The 24,279-nt window shown below is 48.8% G+C and overlaps 1 protein-coding gene across 8 annotated transcripts in view; it reads right to left on the bottom strand.

Annotated features, from left to right (window-relative positions):
- The window catches only part of LOC144142313 (pancreatic lipase-related protein 2-like), a 93,973-nt gene that overhangs the window by 14,460 nt on the left and 55,234 nt on the right, over positions 1–24,279 (bottom strand). For all 8 annotated transcript variants that reach the window (XM_077673755.1, XM_077673744.1, XM_077673751.1 and 5 more), the window contains 2 exons: positions 16,866–17,115; positions 10,403–10,594 (listed from right to left, as the gene is read on the bottom strand). In XM_077673755.1, the coding sequence (XP_077529881.1) occupies positions 10,403–10,594; positions 16,866–17,115 (442 nt within the window). The remainder of the gene's footprint in view (positions 1–10,402; positions 10,595–16,865; positions 17,116–24,279) is intronic.

Genomic DNA, 24,279 nt, shown 5'->3' on the forward strand with positions numbered 1-24,279 from the left:
GAAAGTCGGTTCCACGTCAAATCCCAAATGCATTGCTAGAGGACATTTTTGCAGGGCAATACAGCCATCTTTTATGAAATATGACTGCCCTAAAACCGTTTTTATGCTTTCGAGATTTTTTTTTTTTTTCACGCTGGGAACCGGTTATTCTGAGGCGGGAACGCCTGCTTCGTAAAGCATGACGCGCTATTACACACGACTGTCATAAAGCCCAGCCCTACAACAGCTGCGCTGTTAAAAACACCTAGCCTTACTCTGTAGCAGTGCGCGAGTTGTTTCACTTAGGACCGCACTTGGGAGGCTTCTGGAACAAAAAGGAACTATTCCGGAGTGTTACTGCTCTTGATAACGTTGGTTTAGATTTCTACGTAAGGTCACATGATAAAGCTTTCCATTGCGATCTTGTAGCTAATGTTTTTTTACTTTATTGTTATTTTTAATTGGAGGTTCTTTATATACCTTTCCTAGTTTTTAAGATTTCTCATCATTATTTTTGTGCACCATCATGAGTGCGTGAAGTCAACACGGGGTTTCTGTACACTCACGGCGTCGCCTACAAGCAGAGGCCAGCCAGCGTTTCTAGGCGCCATTGCTTGTAACCGTCCGCCTTGGTTGCGTATCGCGATGCTCGGCGCCTGCAAGAGTCCGTTTCATCGAGACGGCATCGTATTATGTGAGTGGTGGTTCAGCAGTTCAGCATGATGTTTTATAGACGAATTACGACCCGATGATTCAAGTCAGTGCAACTTGAGCGCCCCGCTTTGAAACCGGTGAGCGCTTGATGTATATTGACTGCGAATGTGAAGGAGGGCGTGGCGCAGCTCCTTCGGACACACTCGGCGCTGGTTTAGCTCCTTTATTCTCCCACAATATGTTGGAAGCACACAATGTGCAAGCGTTGTCTGTCCCCTTCGAGACCAATTCGAGATTTTTGCCCCCTCCGAAAGGTTGCGGATGTTCGTACTGCCATTCTATGTCCCCGGAAAGGGCTATAGCTTCTTACGCGGACGACAGTCGAGGTCCCGCTCTTCTGAGCTCTCGTAATGCGAGTTTCGTCACCCAGCTAATGGCTTGCATTACAGAACAAACGTTCGCCCACTCAATTTGCACTAACGACTGTATGCACCATTCGTAGTATTCTTTTTCCCAAATGCCAACTGGATTTTACGGCGAAGCTGGATATTTCTCGGTTTTTACATATGGCGTGAGGTGATAAATCGGCGTAGGGCGGAAATCTATGCGAAGGAAGTTTGGTTACTGAAAACGGCTGTACCTCTTGTTTTGTGTAAAACTATACAAAAGCAAAAATATATGACAGTCGGATGCTAAGATGATGTTAGTTTTACATTGAGATTTATTTACTTGTTATAATTTACTTAGTTCACAATGAAGTTTCAAATGTCGTAGAATTCCCGCCTCCTTTCATTATATTGCCGTCTATAGAGGTGTACAGTTACAGAAAACGACTGTGACTGCCGTTTTTTTTTTTTTTTTCAGAATTATGCCAAAACAAATTTTCCAAAAATTAGCAGCCAAGAGCACTCGAACAATATGCCGAGTTTAATTTACTTTTTATACATAATTTGTCCGCGACGATGGTGAAAATTTTACAGAATTCTCTTCTGCTACCTACACATGGCCGTCTACAGGAGGGAAAAGGACAGCCCCATGTTTTTTACCTAGAATAAAACTTGAGTCTTTCCAAGTTTCATTCAGCTAATGATCCATGAAGTATGCCTAATCAAAAATTACAAACACGCGTATTTTATTCGTCGACTCCTTGGAATGCGCCCATCTTCGTTAGTCATCTTTCTTCACAGAATGGAAGGGCACAAGTTTTTTTTTTAAGTCGCTTTTCGGTGCTATGTTGCCTTAAAGTCACCCCACTTTTCGCGATATAATCTCCTTACACATTTGTACCTAGGGGCAAGAAAGACACAATGCTTTCAGCCGCTTTTTTTCTGGGAGCGATCCGGAGCAAACCGCCACTAGAACTGTTGATAAGGAAGCAATTTTCTTCGGTGGTCGGAGCGATGTTCCACTAATAGATACAGATGTGATACGGTAACTGAGCTTGAGGTATTAAAAGGTGAGGAAAGTTAAGAACCTGCAGTGCGAAGACGATGCCGCCGAGAGTATCACACAGCGCCGGGCTCTAAATTATAATAAACTGCACTGGGGGTGTTTCTCAACGAGAGGTATGCCAAAGGACCGGAAGATCCATGACAGCGGTCAACCGTATAATACAGGTATATCGGGAAGAGAACGGCCGAATCGACAACGCTCCACGGCCTGGAAGACCCCCCTGCACTCCCGAAGAACAAGATCTGCTCATCATTGCCGCCATCACGGATGATCCCTTTCAAACAGCGAGGGAGATTCGCGACAACGCGTCGTTGGATATCAGCGGATCCACAATTAGGCGGCGCCTGAATGAGGCTGGTTTGAATGGCTGCATTGCAGCCCAGAAACCTTTCATCACCGAGCAGCAGAGGCTGCAGCGCCTGGCCTTCGCTCGAGCCCACTAAGCGTGGCGTGTCGACGACTGGGGAGAAGTGGTCTTCAGTGATGAATCCCCATTTTCCTCCAGGGGGGGACCAGCGTCGCCGCGTCTGGATGCCATACAACTGCAGGTATGCCATTACTGCCTTCTGGGAGGCTTTTTGAAACCGAATCGTTTTTCATGCGGCGAAAAACAAATCTCTTCGTGTGTTGAGATTACGGCGCGCGTTAAAAATCCCCAAGTGGTCGAGTTATCTGTAAGTCTTCACGGCGGGGCACTCCGTTGCACTGAGCGTGGTTAAAGCCCCCATTTTTATGTTCATTTCAAACCGAAGTTCTTTGCCAGGCCTTTCGCAGCGAGTAAATGGCCGCGCCAGAAACTGTATGTGAATTTAGGAAAAGCAGATAGTACGAAGAAGTTCAAGGGTGAACAAGAGCATTTCTAGGGGACGTTTTGGGGGAAAGGGGGACTTTATAAACATTATAGGCCATTTCTGAAAAAGATGTGACGCGGCACAAATAGAGAGGCCCGTGTTAGCCAGGGCGACAAAAAATTCCAGCTTCTTTCTGAGATACGCGAATACGCGCAGGCCAGTGCACCTAGTGCCGTGGCAATTGTAGACGCAGTGTCATAGCGGTGCCAGAAGGTATAGAAACTGCGCCATTTATCACTGCAATCCCGTGGCCGCGCAATCCGTGGCCGCGCAATCTGCAACCCGTGGCCGCGGTTGCACATTGTTGCGCTACTGAACTAATTTTTGATGAAGGAGAAAGCGAAGCGCGTCTGTGTGTCGAGATCAGGAAGCATGCACGTAATTTATCGCTCGGAAGTAAAATATCAAATCCCATGTAAAGAAGGGGCCCATGAGGCCCATTTCGGATTTGAATGTGGAGGCAGCCAGCATTAAGGAAGTCTCGATATTGCTTTCGCTCGGTAATATGCCTTGCGGCCCGGTAAATGCATTTGGCCTTATTTTCGAAGACCTTTGCGTAAGGAAGTTTTCTATCAACAATACTCACGGTTTGTTTGTTCGATATTTTTGCATACATTCCTTCAATAATCTTCTTATTTACGGGACTTTACGAAAAATTCATATTCAAAAGAACATCACCGTATTTACCTCTTAAGAAAGTTATGGTAATTTGTCCAGTGAACCAGTGTGTCCCACGCAATGGCATTAGGCTTATTTGCGCGTAACCATTACATCCTTAATTACCAACAGAAATTCATCCTAAGTAAAACGAAATGCATCGTACTCGCACGAAAAAGAAACCATTCCTGCAAGCGCAGCTAAATAATTGTCGATCTTTTTTTCTTTTCCAGTCTCTAGCCCTCCTCACAACACGCCCTTGTCCATGTTCACGACTGAAAACAATTTATTGCATGCATTTTAAAACTTTGCATTGGCCACCAAACCTTCATTGTTAGTGCGACATGTTTTCTGCAAAGTTACGTTTAACAACAATGGCTTTCCTATACTTTTTCTTTTTTCTTGCCAGATACCAGCCTGGGTATGGTACCCACGTCCTGAGCAGCGGTCAGTGTGCCGTAAATGTGTGGGGAGCCATCACAAGGGGCGGCATTGGCCCCCTCGTTAGGCTTCCACAGCATTTAAATTCGGCCGCATACTGCGAAGTAATTGACAACACGCTCATCCATTACGCCCAGGACGGGCCCTTCAAAGAGGGCTGCTACATCTTACAGCAAGATCAAAGCCCCGTCCACACTTCGGAGGCCGTCAAGGGGCTAATGGAAGGGCGCGGTGTGCGGCTATTCGAATGGTTCCCGAATGGGGCCGATTTGAGCCCTGTAGAGAACGTATGGGGGGCCATGAAGCATATCCTTGCTCATCTAAACCTCGCCACGGCGACCGCCGAGGATTTGTGGCTGGCTGTGAAAGCGGAAGGGGAAACTCACCGCCAGAAGCCAGGCTACTCTGATCTACTGTATGACTAACTGCCCCGCAGGATTCAAGACACCATTAGGGCGGACGGAGCCTTCACCGGCTATTGAACGTGGGGACTGAATGAGCGTAAATTAATTTGTAACGTGTCTGTTACTTTCATGTAAATTGTTCATGTAAAATATTTTCATGTAGCGTTTTCAAAACATGTAAATTACTTTCATTTATTGAAGTTGTAAATAAATGGAAAAGTCAAGATTCGGACGTAGCCAATTTCTGTTCACACACCATCCCGAATACGGGTGTAATTGCAACTACTTTCGCGCTGCTACAGAGTTACACAAGGTGTTTGTAACAGCGGAGCTGATCTATGGCTGGGCTTTAGGATAGGTAAATGCGGTATCGCATCACGCTGCTTCCGGATCACGTGTTCCCACCCGTAAAAGCCAGTTCCCAGTATGAAAAAAAATCGTAAATATATAAAAAAGCTACTAGGCCCCGTATTTTAGGGAGGCTTTATTGCCCTATAGAAATTGCTTCCAGCAATGCAATAGTGCTTAGAGGCGAAGCCAAGGTGCAAAAGATCGCTGGCAGGCTTTCTTACATTGTTGAATGCGCAGTGAAGCATGCCCATTTACGGAGGGAGTATGATTACAGAAAACGGCTGTAACGTGATACTGAGTTCACAGTGGAGTTGTAAACGATACAGAATTACGGTCTGCTGTCAATACACGGCCACCTGCGAAGGGAGTACGGTTACAGAAAACGGCTGTAACTCTTGTTTTACAGGAACTACCCGGAAACAAATTGTGTGACACTTCGCCGCTAAGACGACTCTAACATTACGCACGTGCAGCTCCGCTGGTCATCCTTCTTCCCACAGTGAAAGGACACAGTTATTGTTTCAAGGGCGCGTGTGGAAGCCTCAGAACAATAATAATTTGTTTGCCTTACCATCGACTTGACAGCGCAAAGGAGTTGATTGCAAGCTGTAGCTTTTTTATGATGCAGAGCATCTGATTCACTCGCTTTGTCCCTCCGGCGTCGTCGTCGTTGTCGTCGTCGTCGTCGGCGGCGTTGTCCACCCCTCCCCCATTCTCCTCGCCGCGCCAGCTGCGCTCTCCGCCGCTCACCCCATCTACTCTCCGATAGCGAACACTCTCTCGCGAGGGGCATTGGATTGGATTCGATTGGATTGGATTGGCTTGGATTGGATTAAAGTGGATTGTGTTGGATTGTGTTGCGTCATAGCCGCGGCACGTTGCATCATAGCCGCGGCAGACGCGCTGGGGCCGGCGCATGTGCAGTACTCTCTCTTCCGCGGTTTCCTCTCCTTCGGGCGCGCTGCGCATATAACCGGTGTGCCGTTCTCCGGCGAAGCAACATCCACGCTTGGCTCAAACACCTCGAGTCCACGCCGCTTTACAAGTACGCCAACGTCGTCATCGACTGGGACCGGCTTACGCAGTCCCCTCAACGTTATGCGCGCTATAAAACGCGGTCCCTTCGCCGCTCCGCCTATGCGTCGCATCTACACAGGGGTTCCCGCGAGGGGAGGTGGGAGTTTTTCTTATGGCGTATTCGGTTGGCCGCTCCGGTCCTCTGACTCGGAGTCGCCAGATGCAAAGGTGGCTCGCAATCAGAGCGTAAGAGGCAGCGTACCAACCGAATGCATCGGCGATCTCGGAGCAGGCTCTGGGAGCAGCTAAGGTCCCTAAAGTAATTTCAGGGACCTTAGGAGCAGCGCTCCTGTAGCGCCACCGGGCAGCCAGCGCGTGAAGCCGCCGGTTAAACCCCGACGTTTTGCGTCATGTGCCCCGTCCTCCCGCCCAGATCGCGTCAAGCTCTCACCGCACTCAGTTCGAAGTCAGAGTGGTCGGGAGCGCTTCGAGTCGGAGGCTGACGCTCCGAAAGAACCAACCGAAGGTTGTTCGAGCGCTCGAATTCTACCAACCGAAGGTGCGGCCGCTTTTCAGAGCACTCCAGAGCGCTCGTAAACGCCCAACCGAGTACGCCATTAACTAAAACAAGGTGCTCGTTAAAAATATATGCAGCATGCTTTCCCACAGAGCAAATTTCCACCGTGTCGGCATTTTATATTTCCCCTTCTTCAGAACAGACCTGAACTGAGTGACCTGAACGATGCAGTTCGGCCACCGCTCCCGTGCTCCGTTTACTTCTGCGCGGACCTGTACGTCCATCAATTCGTTCACCGCGTTTCATTGCTCCACAAGTAGGCCCTTCTTCACGCGCTTCCCACGCTCCACGTGCCATCCACTGGAATCGTTCATTACAGTTGAACTCCTTGGAATGCGCCAGGAGCTCTAGTGTCACGAGCGTCCGCGGACGATGGCGTGTTTTTAGATGCAACGCATCTCATGCTCGCCCCTCTGTCCTTCCTGCGTCTGTCCGGCGTTGTCCGCACAGCTGTGCCTCTCCTCCTCTCCTCTCTCCGATAGCGAACACTCTCTCCCAAACAGCTGCGGGTTGCAGCGCGCTCTCACTCCGTTGCTGGGCGGCGCTGCGCATGTGCAGTACTCTCTCTCTCCGCGCTCTCCTCTCCTTCGGGCGCTGGGAATATAAAGCGGCATGCCGCGCTCCGTCGATCTCAGTCGATGGTCGTACGCGTTACGCTTGCACTCTCTCGCAGTACTCGACGATTGCTTTATCGTCGAGCCCCTAACTGTGCACTTTACGGACCACAAGGCACTCATTCTCGTCTGCAATAAAGACCGTACCTGAGCATACGTGTACTGCATGTGCATTGCATGGTGAAAATGGAAAATTACGCCCACCTCCCCTTCGCGTGAGAATCTCTGCTATAAGCGTAATCAATACGATGGAAAACGCCAATGGAACCCCCCATGAGATGCGTTGCATCACACCAGGGTTCCCGCGAGGGGAGGTGGGCGTAATTTTTTTAACAGTTGGTGTAGTACTTCATTTGCTATCGCGAAAATCAAACATCCATGTATTTTTTAATAAAGGAATGCTGCAAATATCACTTATGTGTTGATATTTTGCCTCAGATATTCGTAATGTTTTGTTTTTGCTCAACAATGTTGAGAAGTATGAACATTGACACCAGATTGAGGGCTTCAGAAGTGGCTTAGCGTACACTTTTAAAACTCGCCATAGGTGGGCTTCACCACAATACTCCTGAACAACCAATCATCGTGACCAAATGTGCAAATTTGGCGAATGACGAGTTCCAGCATGTGATTAGAGCAAAAAAGTAGTATATGCGCTGTTGTTACAGCGCAGACACTATATTTTGCTCTAATTGCATGCTGGGCCTCGCTATTCGCCAAATTTGCACATTCGGTTACAATGATTGGTCGTTCATATGTATCGTGGTGAAGCCCACCTGCGGCGAGTTTTGATAGTGAATATAAACGACTCGTTCAACATTTGCTTTAACTTTGGCCAGGCGGCTGAATCGAGAGACAGACAGACAGACAAACAGACAGACAGACAGACAGACAGACAGACAGACAGACAGACAGACAGACAGACAGACAGACAGACAGACAGACAGAGCAAAATATCCACGTGCAAGTAATTCGATAGCCGAGAAAGACCGTTGTCTGTAAAATGTCCTCTACAAAAGAATGTGTTATGTTTAAAACTTCTAAACCATGTCATCACCAGCAAAAGGTGAAGCACGCGCACAGACGGCCCTGCCGGCGCACCATTCATGGCGAGAATGAGTGAACGAGTGACCAAGCTCGGGGAAGCAGCCAATTGAATGCTCGTTTAGTCACGTGGTATCGCAGTGGCTAGGCTCGAGGCGAGAGGAGCTGCGACGCTCCTCCACAGCGGATCACGTGGCGTGACGTCACACCTTGCACATCTGCGCTTCGGCTGCTCAGGTCATTGCGACGCGGTGAATGACCTTGCGAGATATGGCGTACTGTCGCTCTAATAAGGTGATACTTCCTATAATACCACCAATTTGGGCAAGCTTTTGGGATTTTTTTTCTGGAGCCTTTTATTTCGGTCACAGCAGCTGACAGGATACGTTATCCTTGAAAAGCCACACATCCGCCAGTACTGTATGCAGGCAGATAAGAAATAAGGTGACTTCTGCACCTCTTGTGTACGTGTAGGCGAACCGCTTTGGTGTGCCGAAACCTCGTGCAGCTTTGAAAACTCCTCGTGCCTTGTACCTTGAAAGCTCTGTGTTTCTCATGTTTCGCTAGGTAAGCCGGGCACAGGCTCACGTCCAGGACTTATTCGCAGTCGTCGTTGAGAGATGTATTAAGTTGGCCGGGCGCGCCAAGAAGTTGCAGTATTACGAAGTGAATATAGCACCTTCGTTATGACTGGTTGCTGCTCCAATCAGTAGAAGCATGTGCGGCCCTCTATAACACTCACTGTCATTTAGAGCGTCCAGCCATAGTCCAGATAATATGGGATTCACTCCAGTGCTAACCTATAAATCAACAGATTCACTGTGACTTTGCCAAGCAGACAGTGTAAGCTGGAATGGTTAGCCGGAACCCAGGTACACCACGTGTGCTTCATACAGATTTAATAGGATAATGCGTAAATACGGCTGTTTCACTTACATGTACCCATTTTTTAGTTCAAGACGAATTGTGACTTACATCCTGCTTACCTGATATGACGGGCACGCATGCTGGTGTGTGTGGACGCCTCAAGTTATCCTTCTTTTAGGTGCGACTGCATCTCATTCACTCGCCTTGTCCATGCAGCGTCGGCGTCGTTGTCGTCCGCCCCTCCCCCATTCTCCTCGCCGCGCGAGCTGCGCTCTCCGCCGCTCACCCCCTCTCCTCTCCGATGCCCCTCTCTCGTGCACACCCCTCCCCCTACACTATAAAAGAAAATAACAGTTAGCGGCGCCCGGTTTCGATCCCACGACCCTGTGGGCGGAACGCGAGGTACATGGTGCTCTTCCCACTGCGCCACAAAACCGACACAGAATCAAGTGCTACGAACGCGCCTTATATTGTCACGAAGACAAGGACGATGCAGTGGTGTTGAATGAGAAACACGTTTATTGGAGCGAACTTGTGCTCCCCTAACAACTCAAAAGAATACAGAGGCGGCGAAGCAGCGGTCAACAAAGTGACTTGCACAGGCGAGTGTCGTCGAATCGAATGCCCCGGCGTCCGCACTGCAGGCTTTTTATCTTTTGGCGCGCGTGGTTCTCGAAACGTCGATTCGCATCGAGAACATAGTAGATCCAAGAAGATTATTCTGGGCTGTTCACGTTAGATCGGAATGCTCTCCCTATCACAACAGATAACACATGCGGCACAGAAAGAAAGAATGGAACACGCGCTTCCCTTGGCGCAGAGATAACACAGACCGGCGCAGCCGGGCGGTAAAAGCAAAACACAAATAAACAAACCCAATGTATGGTTCGCGGCAATATCCTTGACTCATTCAAACTACGTCAAGAAGCTACTGATACAACGCATGATGGGGCAATGATTAACACTTGCAATAAAAGAAAAGAAGCTCCCACTTACAGCAACAATGATGGAGTAAAGGTCGTTGCGACAGAGAAGCCCGAAGCATACCACTTAGAGATATTGACCAAGATTGGCCAATAAAACATAATAATAATCATAAAACATAATAATCATACGCGTTCCCGACACTTTTCACGCGATTTCAGAATCAATCCAACGGAAACACCAAGTGAACCCCACGATGCGTCGCATCTACACAGGGTTCCCGTCGCGGGGAGGTGGGCGCAATTTTTTATTTAAATACTTTGGTGTCCGGGGTATTTTGGGCACTGCGCTTAGCAATGCAGTAGTGATTGCAGAGACTATCGAAAAGCGCCGAATTAATCCAGAATCCTGTACAGCATATACATACCGCTCGCATATATGGGCGACGTACAACTTCCGCACTGAAAGCATCAAATCTGATCTGTAGAAAGAAATCTATCTGGCCACAAACGTGCAGCTTTTGCTGGCAAGAGCCTCAAATGTTTCGTGAAAAGTACGGAAGGAACTCACAGCCCAAACAGCCCGGCTGGTTCTTAGCGCCGTTCGGGTAGAAATCCACGTGACCCACTGGTCGGAACAGGCCCAGTTGCCATGGCTGGTTCGGGTATCCGCCGCTCGTGTGGATAACGTCCACGAAGGCCGCATCCTCCGAGCTCACGCTCACATCGGTGTTGTTGAAGAGTGGCCCAGCAGGATCCAGGGCTGCACGGAGTTGCACGATTACACGAGGTCTCACTCAATGTTACACGATTTACCTGCTAGGCTTCGTGACGACCCTCGAACGACCCCAGTGCAGCCTAATTCACAATCTAAACGACACTTGCATCATTGAAGCTTAAGTGTAAACTACGGCACCGACAAGGAAGAAAATAACACCAACCCTTCGTCGAAGATGTAGTTGGGCGATTGAATATTACGTCGACTTTTTGATGCAATCGCTGTTTCTAAGTCGTTGTTCTATTGTCACTGAATACGGCTTTAAAGAATCGGCACTCTTCAGCACCGACCGTTTCACGCCGAAGCTATGATCATCGAAGCTATGATTCATAACGACAGCAATTTTTTTTTTGTTTAAAATAGGGTATTTCAACGGCTGCGATTGACCGGCGTCCGGGCGGAATGACAGAATATGAGATCCGCTCTTCGTAGCCTTTCGGCTTCAGATAGGTGTCTGAAAATTCCATTTTGCTGCGTCCTCAGCTGTTTAACTTTCCAAAATTAACAAAACTGCGTAAAAAGTTATTTTGAAGCATCAGCTCTCGGGTGGCGATCGTCCATCCAATTACATGAGAGCATACACAAAGCGCAACGCTTGTTGTGCAGATTCTATGTAACTTTGATCAGAATATTCCCGCATAGCATGCATTTGTACGGTTTATAACGCCAGGATACCCTCCATACCCGGAAAGTCGCCATTCAATTGAATTTTAGTGATATCTACGCATCCTGGTTCCAAAATATGCGGTGGCAAAGTGCCAGAAATGGTGGTCTGGCCTCCCTGGTAAACACAAAGATGTCCGCTGCTGTTCATCTCGGTGCCTAAAAGTCGGTCCTCTAAACCCTTATTCAGCTACTCTTCCGAGACTTCTGAGGTAGCTGGAAGAACATGTCCTTGGACCGTGAGTTGTTTGCTGAAGGCCATGTTTGTGCTGTGGGAAAAGCAGTAGTTTCAACAGCTAGCCATGAATTTGAAGCGGTTGAGAAAACCGTAGTTTTGAAACTTAGGAAGGAGTTCCGTTTTCAGTTGTCGAGAACACTAAGGAAACCAGTGTTGACAGAGGCTATACTTGTTGTTCAGGCTGACGAGCTATTTTAATGCCTTGATTTTATCAGCGTAAATAAGATCGCGAAAGTCGGGATGCAGGGACAAAAAGCTAGCGAAAATAATGGCTACAGCAGGGTGGATAACGAGAACATGAGGACAGAACATTTGAACTGGGGACAGAGGAAGACAGTAAGACCGAGAAAAGCGAGAAGAAAAACTCGCCACCAAGGAACTCCTGCAGGGAATCGCGTTCAAAAGTTTCGAGTTCAAAGTGTCACGCACTTAAGTTCAGAGACTATGCGGCCGTTTAAGGTGAGGGATGACTTCGTTCTCTTTTTGGTCAACTTTGAGCGAGCTTGCGAGAATACCAGTTTGGTCGTGAGACGTGGCTACAGTTTGTGTTACTGTTTAACCTGGCGAAGCGGCAGACGCGCGATGGCCTGCCTGTGAAAAGAGTATGCGGGGGTCTATAACGTTTAAGTCTAGGCTGCAGCGTAAGGACGGACTGTCAGACGAGGCAGTTTGCCAGAAGTTGCTTGGAGCCAAGAACGCGAAAGGCGGATCGTATCCCAAGCTTGCTTACGAGCTAATGGGGACTCTGGAGGAATGGCTCAAGAAAGAAAAGGAATTTTGCGAGCACAAGGCCACTCAATGTTTTGTCCCGTGGCAGTTTTACGAACGACCACTTAAAAATTAAAGACACTGGGTACAGGACCAGCCACACTTAAATACGTAGCCAAAAAAAATCAGTTTCCTTCCACTCTGTGAAGAAGCATGACCAGGGACGCTGAGCGCAGTGCAAGGGTGCAATAAACGAAACACGTTCGTTTGTAATTTGCAATTGAGCGTACTTCCTAGCTAATTAGCTGGATGAAATTGGTAAAACTACAGTTTTACTGTAGGGGACAAACATGAGGATGTCTGCTTCCCCCCACATCATAGGCATCTTACTGTGTGTGTCACACACCCAACCCAAACCGCTCGACCACGGAGGACAGCAGTCAGGTCACATCGGGCAGTGAGACGGCCACGTTGAAGTCTCTCCCAAGCAGAACAATTATGTTTACAGTGAGCACGTGATGCATGCACGCGCATGCACCCCCCTTTCCCCCCCCCCCCACCTCCTTATAACCACCCAAAATGCACGCATACAAATGGCAGCGAAGAGAGAGACGATGCGCGTGGCGAGCAGTATTGGCGGTGAGCGCGACCGCGGGCGGCGCTGCGAAACGCGCCTCCGTGACGTCGTGTTAGGGATTCTCGCATTTGTCGTCTGCTTCACTCGGGCTCGTTCTCCCTGCTGCTTCTTTGCGCTCGGTTGATTTTGATGCTTGTCCGCGCCAGATTTTGCGTGTGCGCAACTTTTTATCGTAATAACAGACTTGAAATCGCATACACTAGCTCAAGGCATGAGTAAAAATATGGTTTTGTATACCGCTACGGAACAAACATTGCCGGCGTCGCCCCATTCCTTGCAAAGCCGGTCCTGTGCGGAGCGCGAAGAGTCAGAGCTAGGTGTCAGCGTCTCTATTATGCAATCTTTCGAACACAGGGAACAGCCAGCTGCTAGTAACCGACAACAGCGAGAATACAAGACCAAAACAAATTCCAGGCCTTCGGGGCTGCCGACTTTGGCAGAAGGCATTACTATTCCCTGTAATCATATGTAAGGTAAAACAGTTTTCGCAACCTTGCCGCAGGCTCGAAAGTATTGTATCCCATCACTTTACGTTGTCATGGCACGAAAGTATGCTGACATGCACTATGGGCTGCAAAAACTGTAGGTTGAGTTCCAAATAACCCACTGTGTGTAGGCGCGTACTGGTTTTATATCAGGCTTCTAACCAGTGTGGAGGTTTATTGAGAAAAACGAGTCACGCCTACGGTAAAGGTACAGTAACACCATGTTCGTTCAGACATGGAGGGATATTTCGGTACATTCCCCACAGCCATATCTTCCGAATATTAAGATATGCGTTATGGGAAAACTGCACTCAAGGGGAGGAGGAGAAGGAGGAGAAAACTTGATTCAACAGTAAAATCGAGCTGATTAGTGGGTCTGGTCCCCAGCACAGGACAAGACAGTAGGAGTAATTTTCTTCATTTCATAGAACACCATCCCGAGTAGACTAGGATATGTCTTTTTCGCCTGGAATGTTTGTAAAACAATAAATAGCTGCTTGGAAATATTCATTGGTTTCGATTCTTGTAATATATGCACGTATTCTATTTATTGCGTTCGTTTTGATAATCACCGTTTCACCGTAATTATGTTTTAATTGTTCGGGTTGAGAGTCAGTTCGTTGTAATAACGATGGTTACGATAGAAATTCGGAGCACAAAAGCCGCCTTCGAGTACTCTGGACAACGCTGTTTGGGGCGCAATCGCGGTAGCCTAGCACAAACCTTCTCATTGTATTTGCATGTGAATTAACAACGCGCGCCGCGGATATCCCCTTCTTGCTCGCAGCCATAACGAAAGCCAATTTGTGAAGAAGGGAATGTATGCCATACAGCAAAATATCCCCACGATCTTTGTGAGCCTCCGAAACATCCCCAAACCTACTGATAAGACGTTTCAGACAGTGCTAAAAAATTAATGCGTTGGGCACACACAAAAAAAACTTTTATCTGGTACAAGTCAACAACAACGAAAGAAAATAGAAGACAGCCGCTTTATTTTCTGCTCTGCGATACGCGTGTAGGGGCCGGTTGCTTGGTGCGTATCATTAAACTGTTGAGTCTTCATAAGAGCATCGCAAAAATACTGTAGGGAAGCCTACGCATTTAGAAAACTTACCAGAGATCTGAGCGCTGAACCTCGCGAATAAGCTAGAAAGGACGAGTTACACACGATCTTCTGACCGATGCTCTAAAGAAAGTTGTTCTCTGGTATGTTGCAAACTTTTTGTGATACAGCTTAAAATTATTCAGATGTGTCGGAAGATGGCAAAAATAACTGAATTACGAGAAAAACGCTTTTTAATGCACTAAACCATCAAAGCGGGCGATTTTTAGTACAGGCACTGCTTCCTCTCACAAGCGGAGTGTAGCAGACGACAGCGGCGGGAACCCCTAAGCCGACGTCACAGCCAGGGGGCGCCACTCAAACATCTCAGCGCCAATACCCGACTCGGGAAAGACGTCGTGGCGGTGGAGAGGAGTACAAAGCGGGGCTGTAACCATACTCCCTCCGTACATGTACATGCTTCACCATGCAACACACAAAGTTGGAAAGCGAGCATACAAAAAAAAAATTCACCATCGTCCGGTAGGGGAACCCTGAGTAGTATGCGAAGCAGCCATGGGGTCGACTCAAGTTCCCATTTGCCGGAGATGAGAGGAGGGGGAGGAGGATGCGCATGCGATGATTATTATTATTATTATTATTATTATTATTATTATTATTATTAGTGGCTTTCCCTTTGCATCGGGGCGTCGGTTGTCAGCAACCCACTTGCCTGCTTTATTACGTTTACTTGCCCTACTCCCAGCTAACCTATAGATTTGCTTCCTCCCTCCCATCTCTCCCACTTTTTTGTTTTAAACTCATCGCCCCCACTCCCCTTTTTTCTCCCCTCGCTGTTCTAAATTCTCATCCGTATGATTACTCCGCCTGCGTACCCATCCCTTCCCTACTTTTCCTCCACCACCACTCCAGTCGCCTCTTCGTCACCTCTATGGCCTTGAAGTTGAGGTTCCCCCTCGCCCCAAATCCCAAAGCCTCCGCCAGCGTCGTTTCCCCCTCACCCCGCGGTGGCCGTATGTCTGTGCAGCTCCTGACAATATGGTCTATAGTTTCCCGATCACTGTCGCAGCATGCACACGTTTCATCCTGCTGCCTGAAGCTACCCGTGTATTTCCGGGTTCTCAGGCACCCTGCCCGTGCCTCGAAGAGCAACGCACTGCCTCTCGCATTGCCATAGAATCCCCCCTTCTTAATTTCCCGTTTCTCTGCCCTATAAGTCTCCAGGGTTTTTTTTCGCTTCCATTCTCTGTGCCCACTTCGTCGTCTCTGCTGCCTTTACCTGCTTTTTAACTGTTGTGTAAACCCCGCTTTCCCCTACCGACTTTCCGTACAGCTTGGTCAGCTGTCTGGTCCTCCGTCTCCACCGCGTGTCCACGCTCCTCATATACAGGTACTTAAACACCCTCGCGGAAGTGGGGGTGTGGACGCCGGACAACGGCGACCGCACAACGGCGGAGGGAACAGGACAGCGGCGTTGCCCGTGGCACTCATCGCGGCGTTGCGGGAGGAAAATGAGGGGAGCGGATCGCGCGCGCGCGTCATTTATACCGCGGAGCTACAGTGGCGCCCCCAGCGGAGTATGCAGGGGCTACCGTCGCGCCTCTAACCCTAAGCTGCTTCGCATTATCGCGCGCAGAGCCGCAGGTGTTGCCATTCGTTGCGCAATCCAGGAGAGGAGAGGAGCTTCGGAGAGGAGAGGAGGAATGCCGGAGAGGAGAGGAGCGTCGGAGAGAAGAGGAGGAATGCTGGAGAGGAGAGGGAATGAGGCAAGGAGAGGAGAGGAGGGGGAGGAGGATGCGCATGCCCAATGGGGGTGTGGACGCCGCACAACGGCGGAGGGAACAGGCGCGACCATAAGCTGCTTCGCATCTAAAAACCAAGATTAAATCGATCTTCTTAAAGTCGACTTCACGTTAAGGGAGACATGCATTGCTGAGAAAACATTTTTAATGGACAATATCAGACATATATCAAAATATGAAGGTTCAAAAAGTATTGTTTTATTTTAATTAGTTTTTCTTTACGCTGAACACAAGTCCTCGAGCTTTCGTTGCACACGCCGAGTTTTCGTTGTCCACGGGCGCGAAAACTGGGCGCGAGAACTTAGCGAATTAGCCAAGCGTATTCGTTATGCTCATGTGTACAGAAACAGTCTTTCAGATAAACCCGAAGGAGCTGTATAGGCTCATCGACTTATCAGGACTTTGTGTTATTCCCTTACTTCCGTTAATAGCTTCTCGTGCAAAGTACCCTTCTTTCGTTTCAATAAGTCCAGAATTCGGTTTTAACGGCTCAACGCTTTGTATCTGCTAAGTTACAAATAAAACTGCAGTCGAACTAGTCAGCGCGCTTCCTAGTTTTTCCTCTTTTATCCCATTTTGTATTGGTAAGGCGGTTTTGGAACAGCTCCTCACTGTACGGTTACCAGTTCTGCATGTAGACATATCGTCGGTGCTGACCCGTAATGCGGGCAATCAGTGCTCTGGTGCTCCTTCGCAGGTTCCTGCCAAAGAATCCGGAAACCTGGGCGCCGAAGCTGTAGCCGATGGCGTGCACGAGCGTTGGGTTCAGCGTGCCCGGGAACATTTTGAAGAGCCGCTGAATGACCAGCGCCAGTTCTCGACCCACGGCCGCCGTGTTAGCCGCGCCGTTGTTGTACGTGGTGGCCGCCAGACCACTCCAGTCCACCACAAGCACGTTGCAGTCGGCCTGAGACAAAGGCGCCCGTAAGCAGCGTAACCTTACACATAAATCAACTACCTTTACTGTCACACCTTTGCATCGTTTATTGGCCTGGCGCCGTTACGCGCCTTTGTTGTACTGTTAAGAGTGTAAACAGAGAGTTCGATATTTTTTTTTTTCATTTGGGGACACTAATCGTACGACCGGCAAGAATTACGGAGGTACGCTAGGTTTTCTTTGAAAAGTATACCTACACATCGACTTTGACAATGCATTCCAAGCTTTCCTAACCTTTGGCAATGCATTCCAAGCTTTCCTAACAATTTCTTTGTTTTTCATATTTCGTTTAGTTGATTTCAGAAGCGGGATGCATCACTGCAGATGCTACCTGGGTTATAAGCAATCCGCCCAATCAGAGCGTCCAATCACCGTAACATCCTACAGAGGCAGTAAACGAAGCGACATGAGGCGTCGAGGCCTTGGAAGAGCACCTCCGTCCCCGCTAAGCATGTGGAAGCTCCTTGGTATTCTCGTAACTTCGGCCTTGCTGCACTGAGCTTCCAAAATTAACTATAGTTATCGACACCTTTACACTTTTCTCTTCCAGGCCCTCGGTCTCTGGGGATATTCTCCAAAGAATCATGGCTCAGTACTCTCCACCAGTTCTTCCGAAGCTGATCATTCCCCAGCAGTGCGGGATTGCACCAGAGCCTCCTCATCTACGCGTTCGTAAAATAAGTAAAAACTCTGTGGACGACCACAGCGTGATACGCGGACTGCAATCAGCTGGTTCGGCCGGAACGTTGCTACTCGTAAACCTAGCGCATAAGGCCTGCCGGGATGTCGTACGCGCAAGAAACAAGCCCGCGCGTGTGTATACGCAAGTGGCCCTACCGGCCTTCGTTTCCTGCGCTTGAGTGAGCAAGGACAGAAAAACGCGATTGGCTTGGCTATATAGCGCCAAAGGTGGATGCAGGGTTCCTTGCCCTTAGCTGTATGGGTATTCATCTGCGAGCATTCTTACGGGAAACTAAAGGTTATAGCCCCTTCCACGTAATTGCTGGAGAGCTATTTGAGAGACCCGATGGTACTGCGAGTTGCCAAGCTAATGGCCCCCGTTGCTCGCTACTGCCTTTTGCCCCGTGGACTACGCGATCTTCACCGAGTCTAGTGTTAACGACTGACGCCGCTACATCCCGTAAGTTACATATGCCCACAGTGACATCCTGACACCACTTGATGCTGATGGGTTAGCGTCCAAGCGCATGTAACATGGTTTACTTTTTTCTTCCTAACTGGTTACGTTCAAAATACGGCCCTCAGGTTTGATGAACTCTGTCCATCTATACGACTACAAGTACTCTCCCCTGCAAATTGTGTAACATTCCCAGAGTACCTCTCACCGGTCATCTTTGCGGTAATCGCAAGGCCTCTATAAACGAGTTTTTGCGGTAATTTTCTTCCTTTCAAGCTTTCTTTTACAAGTATGAACACCAAATTTGTACATCACGTACCATAAATTTTCTATGCATGCTATTAGTCCTGTATAGTATCCTAATTCAAGGTGTGCAATTTGTGCATTTCGACTGTAATTTCAGTTTTTTTTAGCATCGCTTATTTTGACCACAATTTTGCATGTATACTTAGCCTCCCAGGAAGGCCTAGTTCTGCAGGTGGGTGCTGAAATAAATAAATGAATAGATTGCACTGGAGGTAATATTCACTCACACAATGACATGGGCGCTTGTATTTGGTGTGCGCCAATCGCCTGCGCAACAGACAGGGTATGTGCCGTCTGAAGGATGATGGCGCGGCAGATAGTGAGGGTATGTTGAAGGTGCCGGCGCCTGAAGAAGAAGCGCGGTCGGCATCTATACCCGAAGGAACAACAACAACAACAACAACAACAACAATCGCTTCGTCCGTCACCAGAGCGTGCTCCGAGTGAACGAACCGAGACATCGGCTATTGCTGCTTGCTTGTTTCTGAACTCCGAACTGTACCAATGCCTCGAAGTCTTTTAGCTACAAACCCCATAAAAAAAAATACTATTGTACAATTAAATACTATTGTACAAATAAATACTATTGTGCAAACACAGTTGTACAATTTTGCCAGATATTAGGGAGTTTTAGCTGACCGTTTTCGTCCGTTCCGGTACCGGCGGCCCGCTCAGCGTTACCGGAGCCAATGCCATTCACGGCCAAGTGCGCCACGCATGCGCAATGGCGCCACCGCTTGCTATGGGAGCGGAGCGGACCGTGAAAAAAATTGGGCCCATCTCCCCGCGAGGGGGACTCGAGTAAATGCGTCGCATAGGGGGTGGGTGTACTGCGTTAACGTTTAGTGTTTGGGGAGTTGGTGGTAGTGAATGCGTTGTATCAGCAGCTTCTTGACGTAGTTTGAATGAGTCAAGGATATAAGGCGCGTTCGTAGCCTCCCATTCTGTGTCGGCTTTGTGGCGCAGTGGGTAGAGCCCATGTACATTGCGTTCCGCCCGCAGGGTCGAGGGATCGAAACCAGGCGCCGGATAGTATTTTTTTTTATATAGTGTAGGGGGAGGGGTGCGGACGACGACGGTGCGGACTACGACGGACGTCAACGCGGGTGACATCGTGAGTTACTGAAATGCTCTGCATTTAAAACGGTCAGCTAAAACTCGCCATTTTACTGCTACCCGTGACAACGCCACCCTCTGCACATTACTCCCGTGCTTTTTACAGCCACAGCTCTTGAAGCGACACAGTGTGTGCGTGGCCGCATATCCATCCATCGCCGATACCACGGAGCATGCGCTGCCGAACATAAACAGATTACAGCACGGTGCCCTGCGGGCGTCTATGTTGTATGACGTGGCGTCATTCGCCACTGGTGGCCTTCTAGAACGCGCTTCTCACCATGGCATTCGCTGGTGGCCGTGCACATTAGCAAGCGCTGGCGGCGCGGTTTGATGGGAAAATTTGACCATTTTTCTCGGTGTTGTTATGAATGGAGACTTGGCGTCCGACTGCGTAGTAAGTGCCAACGTCAGGGATTGCTTAATCACCCGCCGCGGTGGCTCGGCTTTGTGTTGCTGAGCACAAGGCTGCGGGATCGTTTCCCAGCCGCGGCGGCTGCTTTTCTGATGGAGGCGAAAAGCGCCTGTGTGTTTTCTAGATTTCGGCGCAAGGTAAAGATCCCCAGGTGGTCAAAATTAACCCGGAGTCCTCCACTACGGTGCGCCACATCGCCTGCGTAGTGCCGGCGCGTTAAACCTCAGAATCAATCAATCAATCAATCAATCAATCAATCAATCAATCAATCAATCAATCAATCAATCAATCAATCAATCAATCAATCAATCAATCAATCAATCAATCCGTCGATTACTTTGTCATGAAAAATCGCTCACGAAGGTATTTTAAGCTCGGTTTAAAACCTAGTTCTCAAGCGAAGCTGGTATTGACTTCTATCGTGGAGGCTCATGCTGGTGTTCCAAAAACCAAGTGCATCAAACAAAAGTCAAAGCAGTTCCACTCAACGGGAAAGCTGTGGTGTAGTAATTCGCCAGAGGGGCTGTGGCACCCTCTCTTTACTAGTTTCGGTATCAGCCTGGCGTCGATACGGAGAGTAGCCAAAGAGGGCGCCGCAACCCCTGAAAACGATTATAAAGAGACACTGGGTCGAGTTTTTTTTATAAAATTTGGGATGATTGATCTGTTAATTCATGTATTTCTCGTTACTTTATATTATTGTGCACTTATTCGCGGCCTAGCAACAGTAGCCCCCGTGGCAAGCACAGAGTTTCTTAGTAAGTATACTAGACAGGAAACTGCGCCTCGTAAGCCATGTCGTTGTAGGGGTTCATGGGAAGACCCCCCTTTTTGGCTTGGGCGTGGCATGACAATTGGTTTTCAGGATTTGCTTTCTTCACTATGCATTAACACGTTTACGAGCTACAAGGAAGCCGAAATCGTCCCTGTTCTGTGGTAGCCGTGTTCGGTGAAACAGCAGGCAGTGCGTGATCGCACCTGACGTTGCTCATGCCGCAGTCGAAGGACGTATGACTGAGTGGGTAATATGCCGCCGCGAAGTTTGTAGCCGACGGAAAGAAGTAACAAAACGTACTTCGACGAAAACAAGGTACGACCACGGGGATATGACAGATACGGGCGCTTGTATGCGTCCTATCTTGTCATCGTGTCATCGTGTATCTTGCTATCTTGTTTAACTCCACGTTTTCTTTTTTCTTGTTAAACTAGTTGGCGGTCGGTGCACCGTCTTGTCATCGTGTCATCGTGTATCTTGCTATCTTGTTTAACGCCACGTTTTCTTTTTTCTTGTTAAACTAGTTGGCGGTCGGTGCACCGGTTTACCACGAAGGCAACGTTTTAATAGGCACGCTCAAAAAACTTTCCAAACTCTTCAAGCAACTTAATAATTTCAACAATGGTGAAATTAATAAAATCAGAGTCTCTAATGAGTCCCCCCCCCCCAAATATTAACCTTGTTCGTAACTACAACCTTGGCCTGCGGAAAAGAAGGCACAACCGTTCCGGCAAAAATATGGTTTACTTCGTTTTTCCTTAGTTTTAAAACAGCCTGCTTTTATTTTGCACTTGCATAATTGCACACTATGCTTCGCGTTTTTGTGGCCGGTCACTAAAACGTTTCAATCCAAGCCAATGATGAAATTAAGACGAGCGCGATGTATAATGGCGGTCCATGACGACACAGACGGCTTTGATGTGAGCTGCATAGACGCTAGCGCCAGATTCCTATCTAGCGGATATTGTAAGAAACTCTATGGTGGCAAGGGCACTGCGCAACGATCGCCCCAAACGCTTTCACATGATTAACGTGTGCCTGTGTGGAGCAGTGGGATTAACATCGGCTTTGTAACGCGAGAGACCCACGTTTGATCTCGATCAGGGAAGCGGAGATCTTTTCGAAGCCTCTGTTGGGCGCGTATTTGCTTGTTCACGGCAAACATCGCCCAAATGAGAATAGTATAGTCGGCTCTGGCACGTAACCCGTAGTCCGCTCTTTGCTATCACCCCTCACGCTATTACCCTCTTTGTCTCAATCTTATTTTGATAAACAGAACAGAGGTTTGTTCAATACAATCAATTTTCCTACCTTCGCAGTGCTCGCGCGTTCTCCTGGAACAGCTCGCATCCTATTCTTCATTTTTCTGTTTCTTTTTATGTCTTGAACCGCACGAGCGAGAGTTCAGTTCTTTTTACTGCAAAGCAGTATATGTCTAACCCCCCCCCCCCCTTGGTTTTCATTCCGGTGAAGCCGATTTACATTGCGCCACTGCGGTGCTCCACCTCGCCACCGCCGACACCGCTCTCACAACTGTCGTTCCCCTCGCCATCGGCTGACAACGGCAGGCGTTGCCATGGCAACTTGCCCGCTACAAATGCCGACGTGAGCCAATAATTCGTTTTCAGCATGAAAGGCTTTCCGGGCGACATTTTTGCCCGTGTACTTCACGCCTAAGCACTCGCCGGTGGCCGGTTTATGCGTGCACTGGTTGGGGCTGGAAGCAGGGAGGCGTGCATGCGCAGCTAATCTTCATGCCGATACCGATGACATGCGCGTTGTGCTGGCGGGAAATCTGTTCCTTCTGGTCGAGTGGTTTGGGTTTGGGTTGGTGTGTTACAGAGACAGTGAGATGCCTACCATGCGGAGCGAAACGGGCAGCTACATGTTTGTCCACTAGAATAATGTTCGAGTCCTTCCAGGTTTTAACTCCCTGTGGACAGACGCGTGTCGTTCACTCGGCGGAAGAACAGAGGGAATGGAAGAGCGTCTGCCAGAATTGGAGCTAAAGCAACAGAAAGCCGCTGCCGCCGCCGTTTCCGCCGCAAGTTTCAGCTTGCCGAGTAGCTGGGAACCTCTCTCAAATAAACAGCAACGTCAACGTGAGCCAATATTTCTTGTTCAGCTTAAAGGGCTTTCAGAGCGACAATTTTGGCGGTGCCTTTCACATCTAAGCACGCGTACATAAATGGTTGCCGGTTTATCAGACACGAGTTGGGAGAGAAAGTATTGGGGGGGGGAGGGGCGTGTACGCGCAGATGTAGATTTCATGTCCTCACTGATGATATGTCCGTTGTGCTGGAGGGAGGTTTAAACGTGTGCGTCTGCCACCCCAAAGCGAACTTTCCGGTGTCCTGGGTGGTCGAGCGGAATGGTTTGGTGTGTTATGCAGGCAGTAAGATGTCAACGACGCGGGAGGGAAACAGACAGCTCCATGCTTGTCCACTAAAATGAATCTCGAGTCCTACAAAGTGTCATTGGCCTAAGTGCTAATTGCTCGATCGTAAAGTACAAACAAACGTGTTTTGTTTCGTGCATTTCGTGTACTGCGTCCAGCTTCGCAGGTCATCGTTCTTCACAGAGCGGAACGGCACTAATTTTTTTTTGCTTGCTTTCATCTCGCACGTGCTGGAGCATTTCTGTGGAATCTTGAATAACGCGCGTCGTTTTTTGTTCGGCGCTACCTTTTTCGCTCACTATCGTAAAAACAACCCAATGAGTATTCCAACTAAATGTATACGCGGGGACTGCGGGATAATGAAATATTTTGCCTCAAATGTACCTGCAATCTTTTTTGTGCCAAAAAATGGGGACATGTACGACAGTGCCAGCGGTTTTAGGAGTTTCGAATGGTTGTTCTTATATAAACCTCATGTTCAAGTATCCTCTTATTGATTTGATTGTAAGGTTTAACGCGCCGACGCAACGCAGGCGATGAGGCGCGCCGTTGTGGAGGGCCCCGGATTAATTTTGACCACCTGGGGATTTTTAACGTGCGCCGAAATCTCGTACACACGGGCGTTCTTGCTTTTCGCCTCCATCAGAAAAGCGACCGCCGTGGCCGGGAATCGAACCCGCGACCTCGTGCTCAGCAGCGCAACGCCTTAGCCACTGAGCCACCGCGGCGGGTAAGTATCCTCTTAGCCTTTGGCCGGAAGGTTAAATCGAGGGACAAGCGGGTGTCTTTTCGTAGCCTCTGTCTGGGTGCGTGACGCCGCGTGACTACGATGGCCTGGTAGCGTGACCGCGGACGAGCCACGACGACAAGCCGGGCCGCTGAAGTGCTCTGCCCTTAAACGCCTGCCGTGGTCGGAATAGAACGTGGGTCCGTCGCGTTATGAAGCCGGCGTCTATACGATCGCGCCATTCTGACACGGTATTGAT

This window comes from Haemaphysalis longicornis, unplaced genomic scaffold (assembly GCF_048455015.1).
Source record: "Haemaphysalis longicornis isolate Haplotype H1 unplaced genomic scaffold, Haemaphysalis longicornis Haplotype H1 scaffold_1, whole genome shotgun sequence".
NCBI lineage: Eukaryota > Metazoa > Arthropoda > Arachnida > Ixodida > Ixodidae > Haemaphysalis > Haemaphysalis longicornis.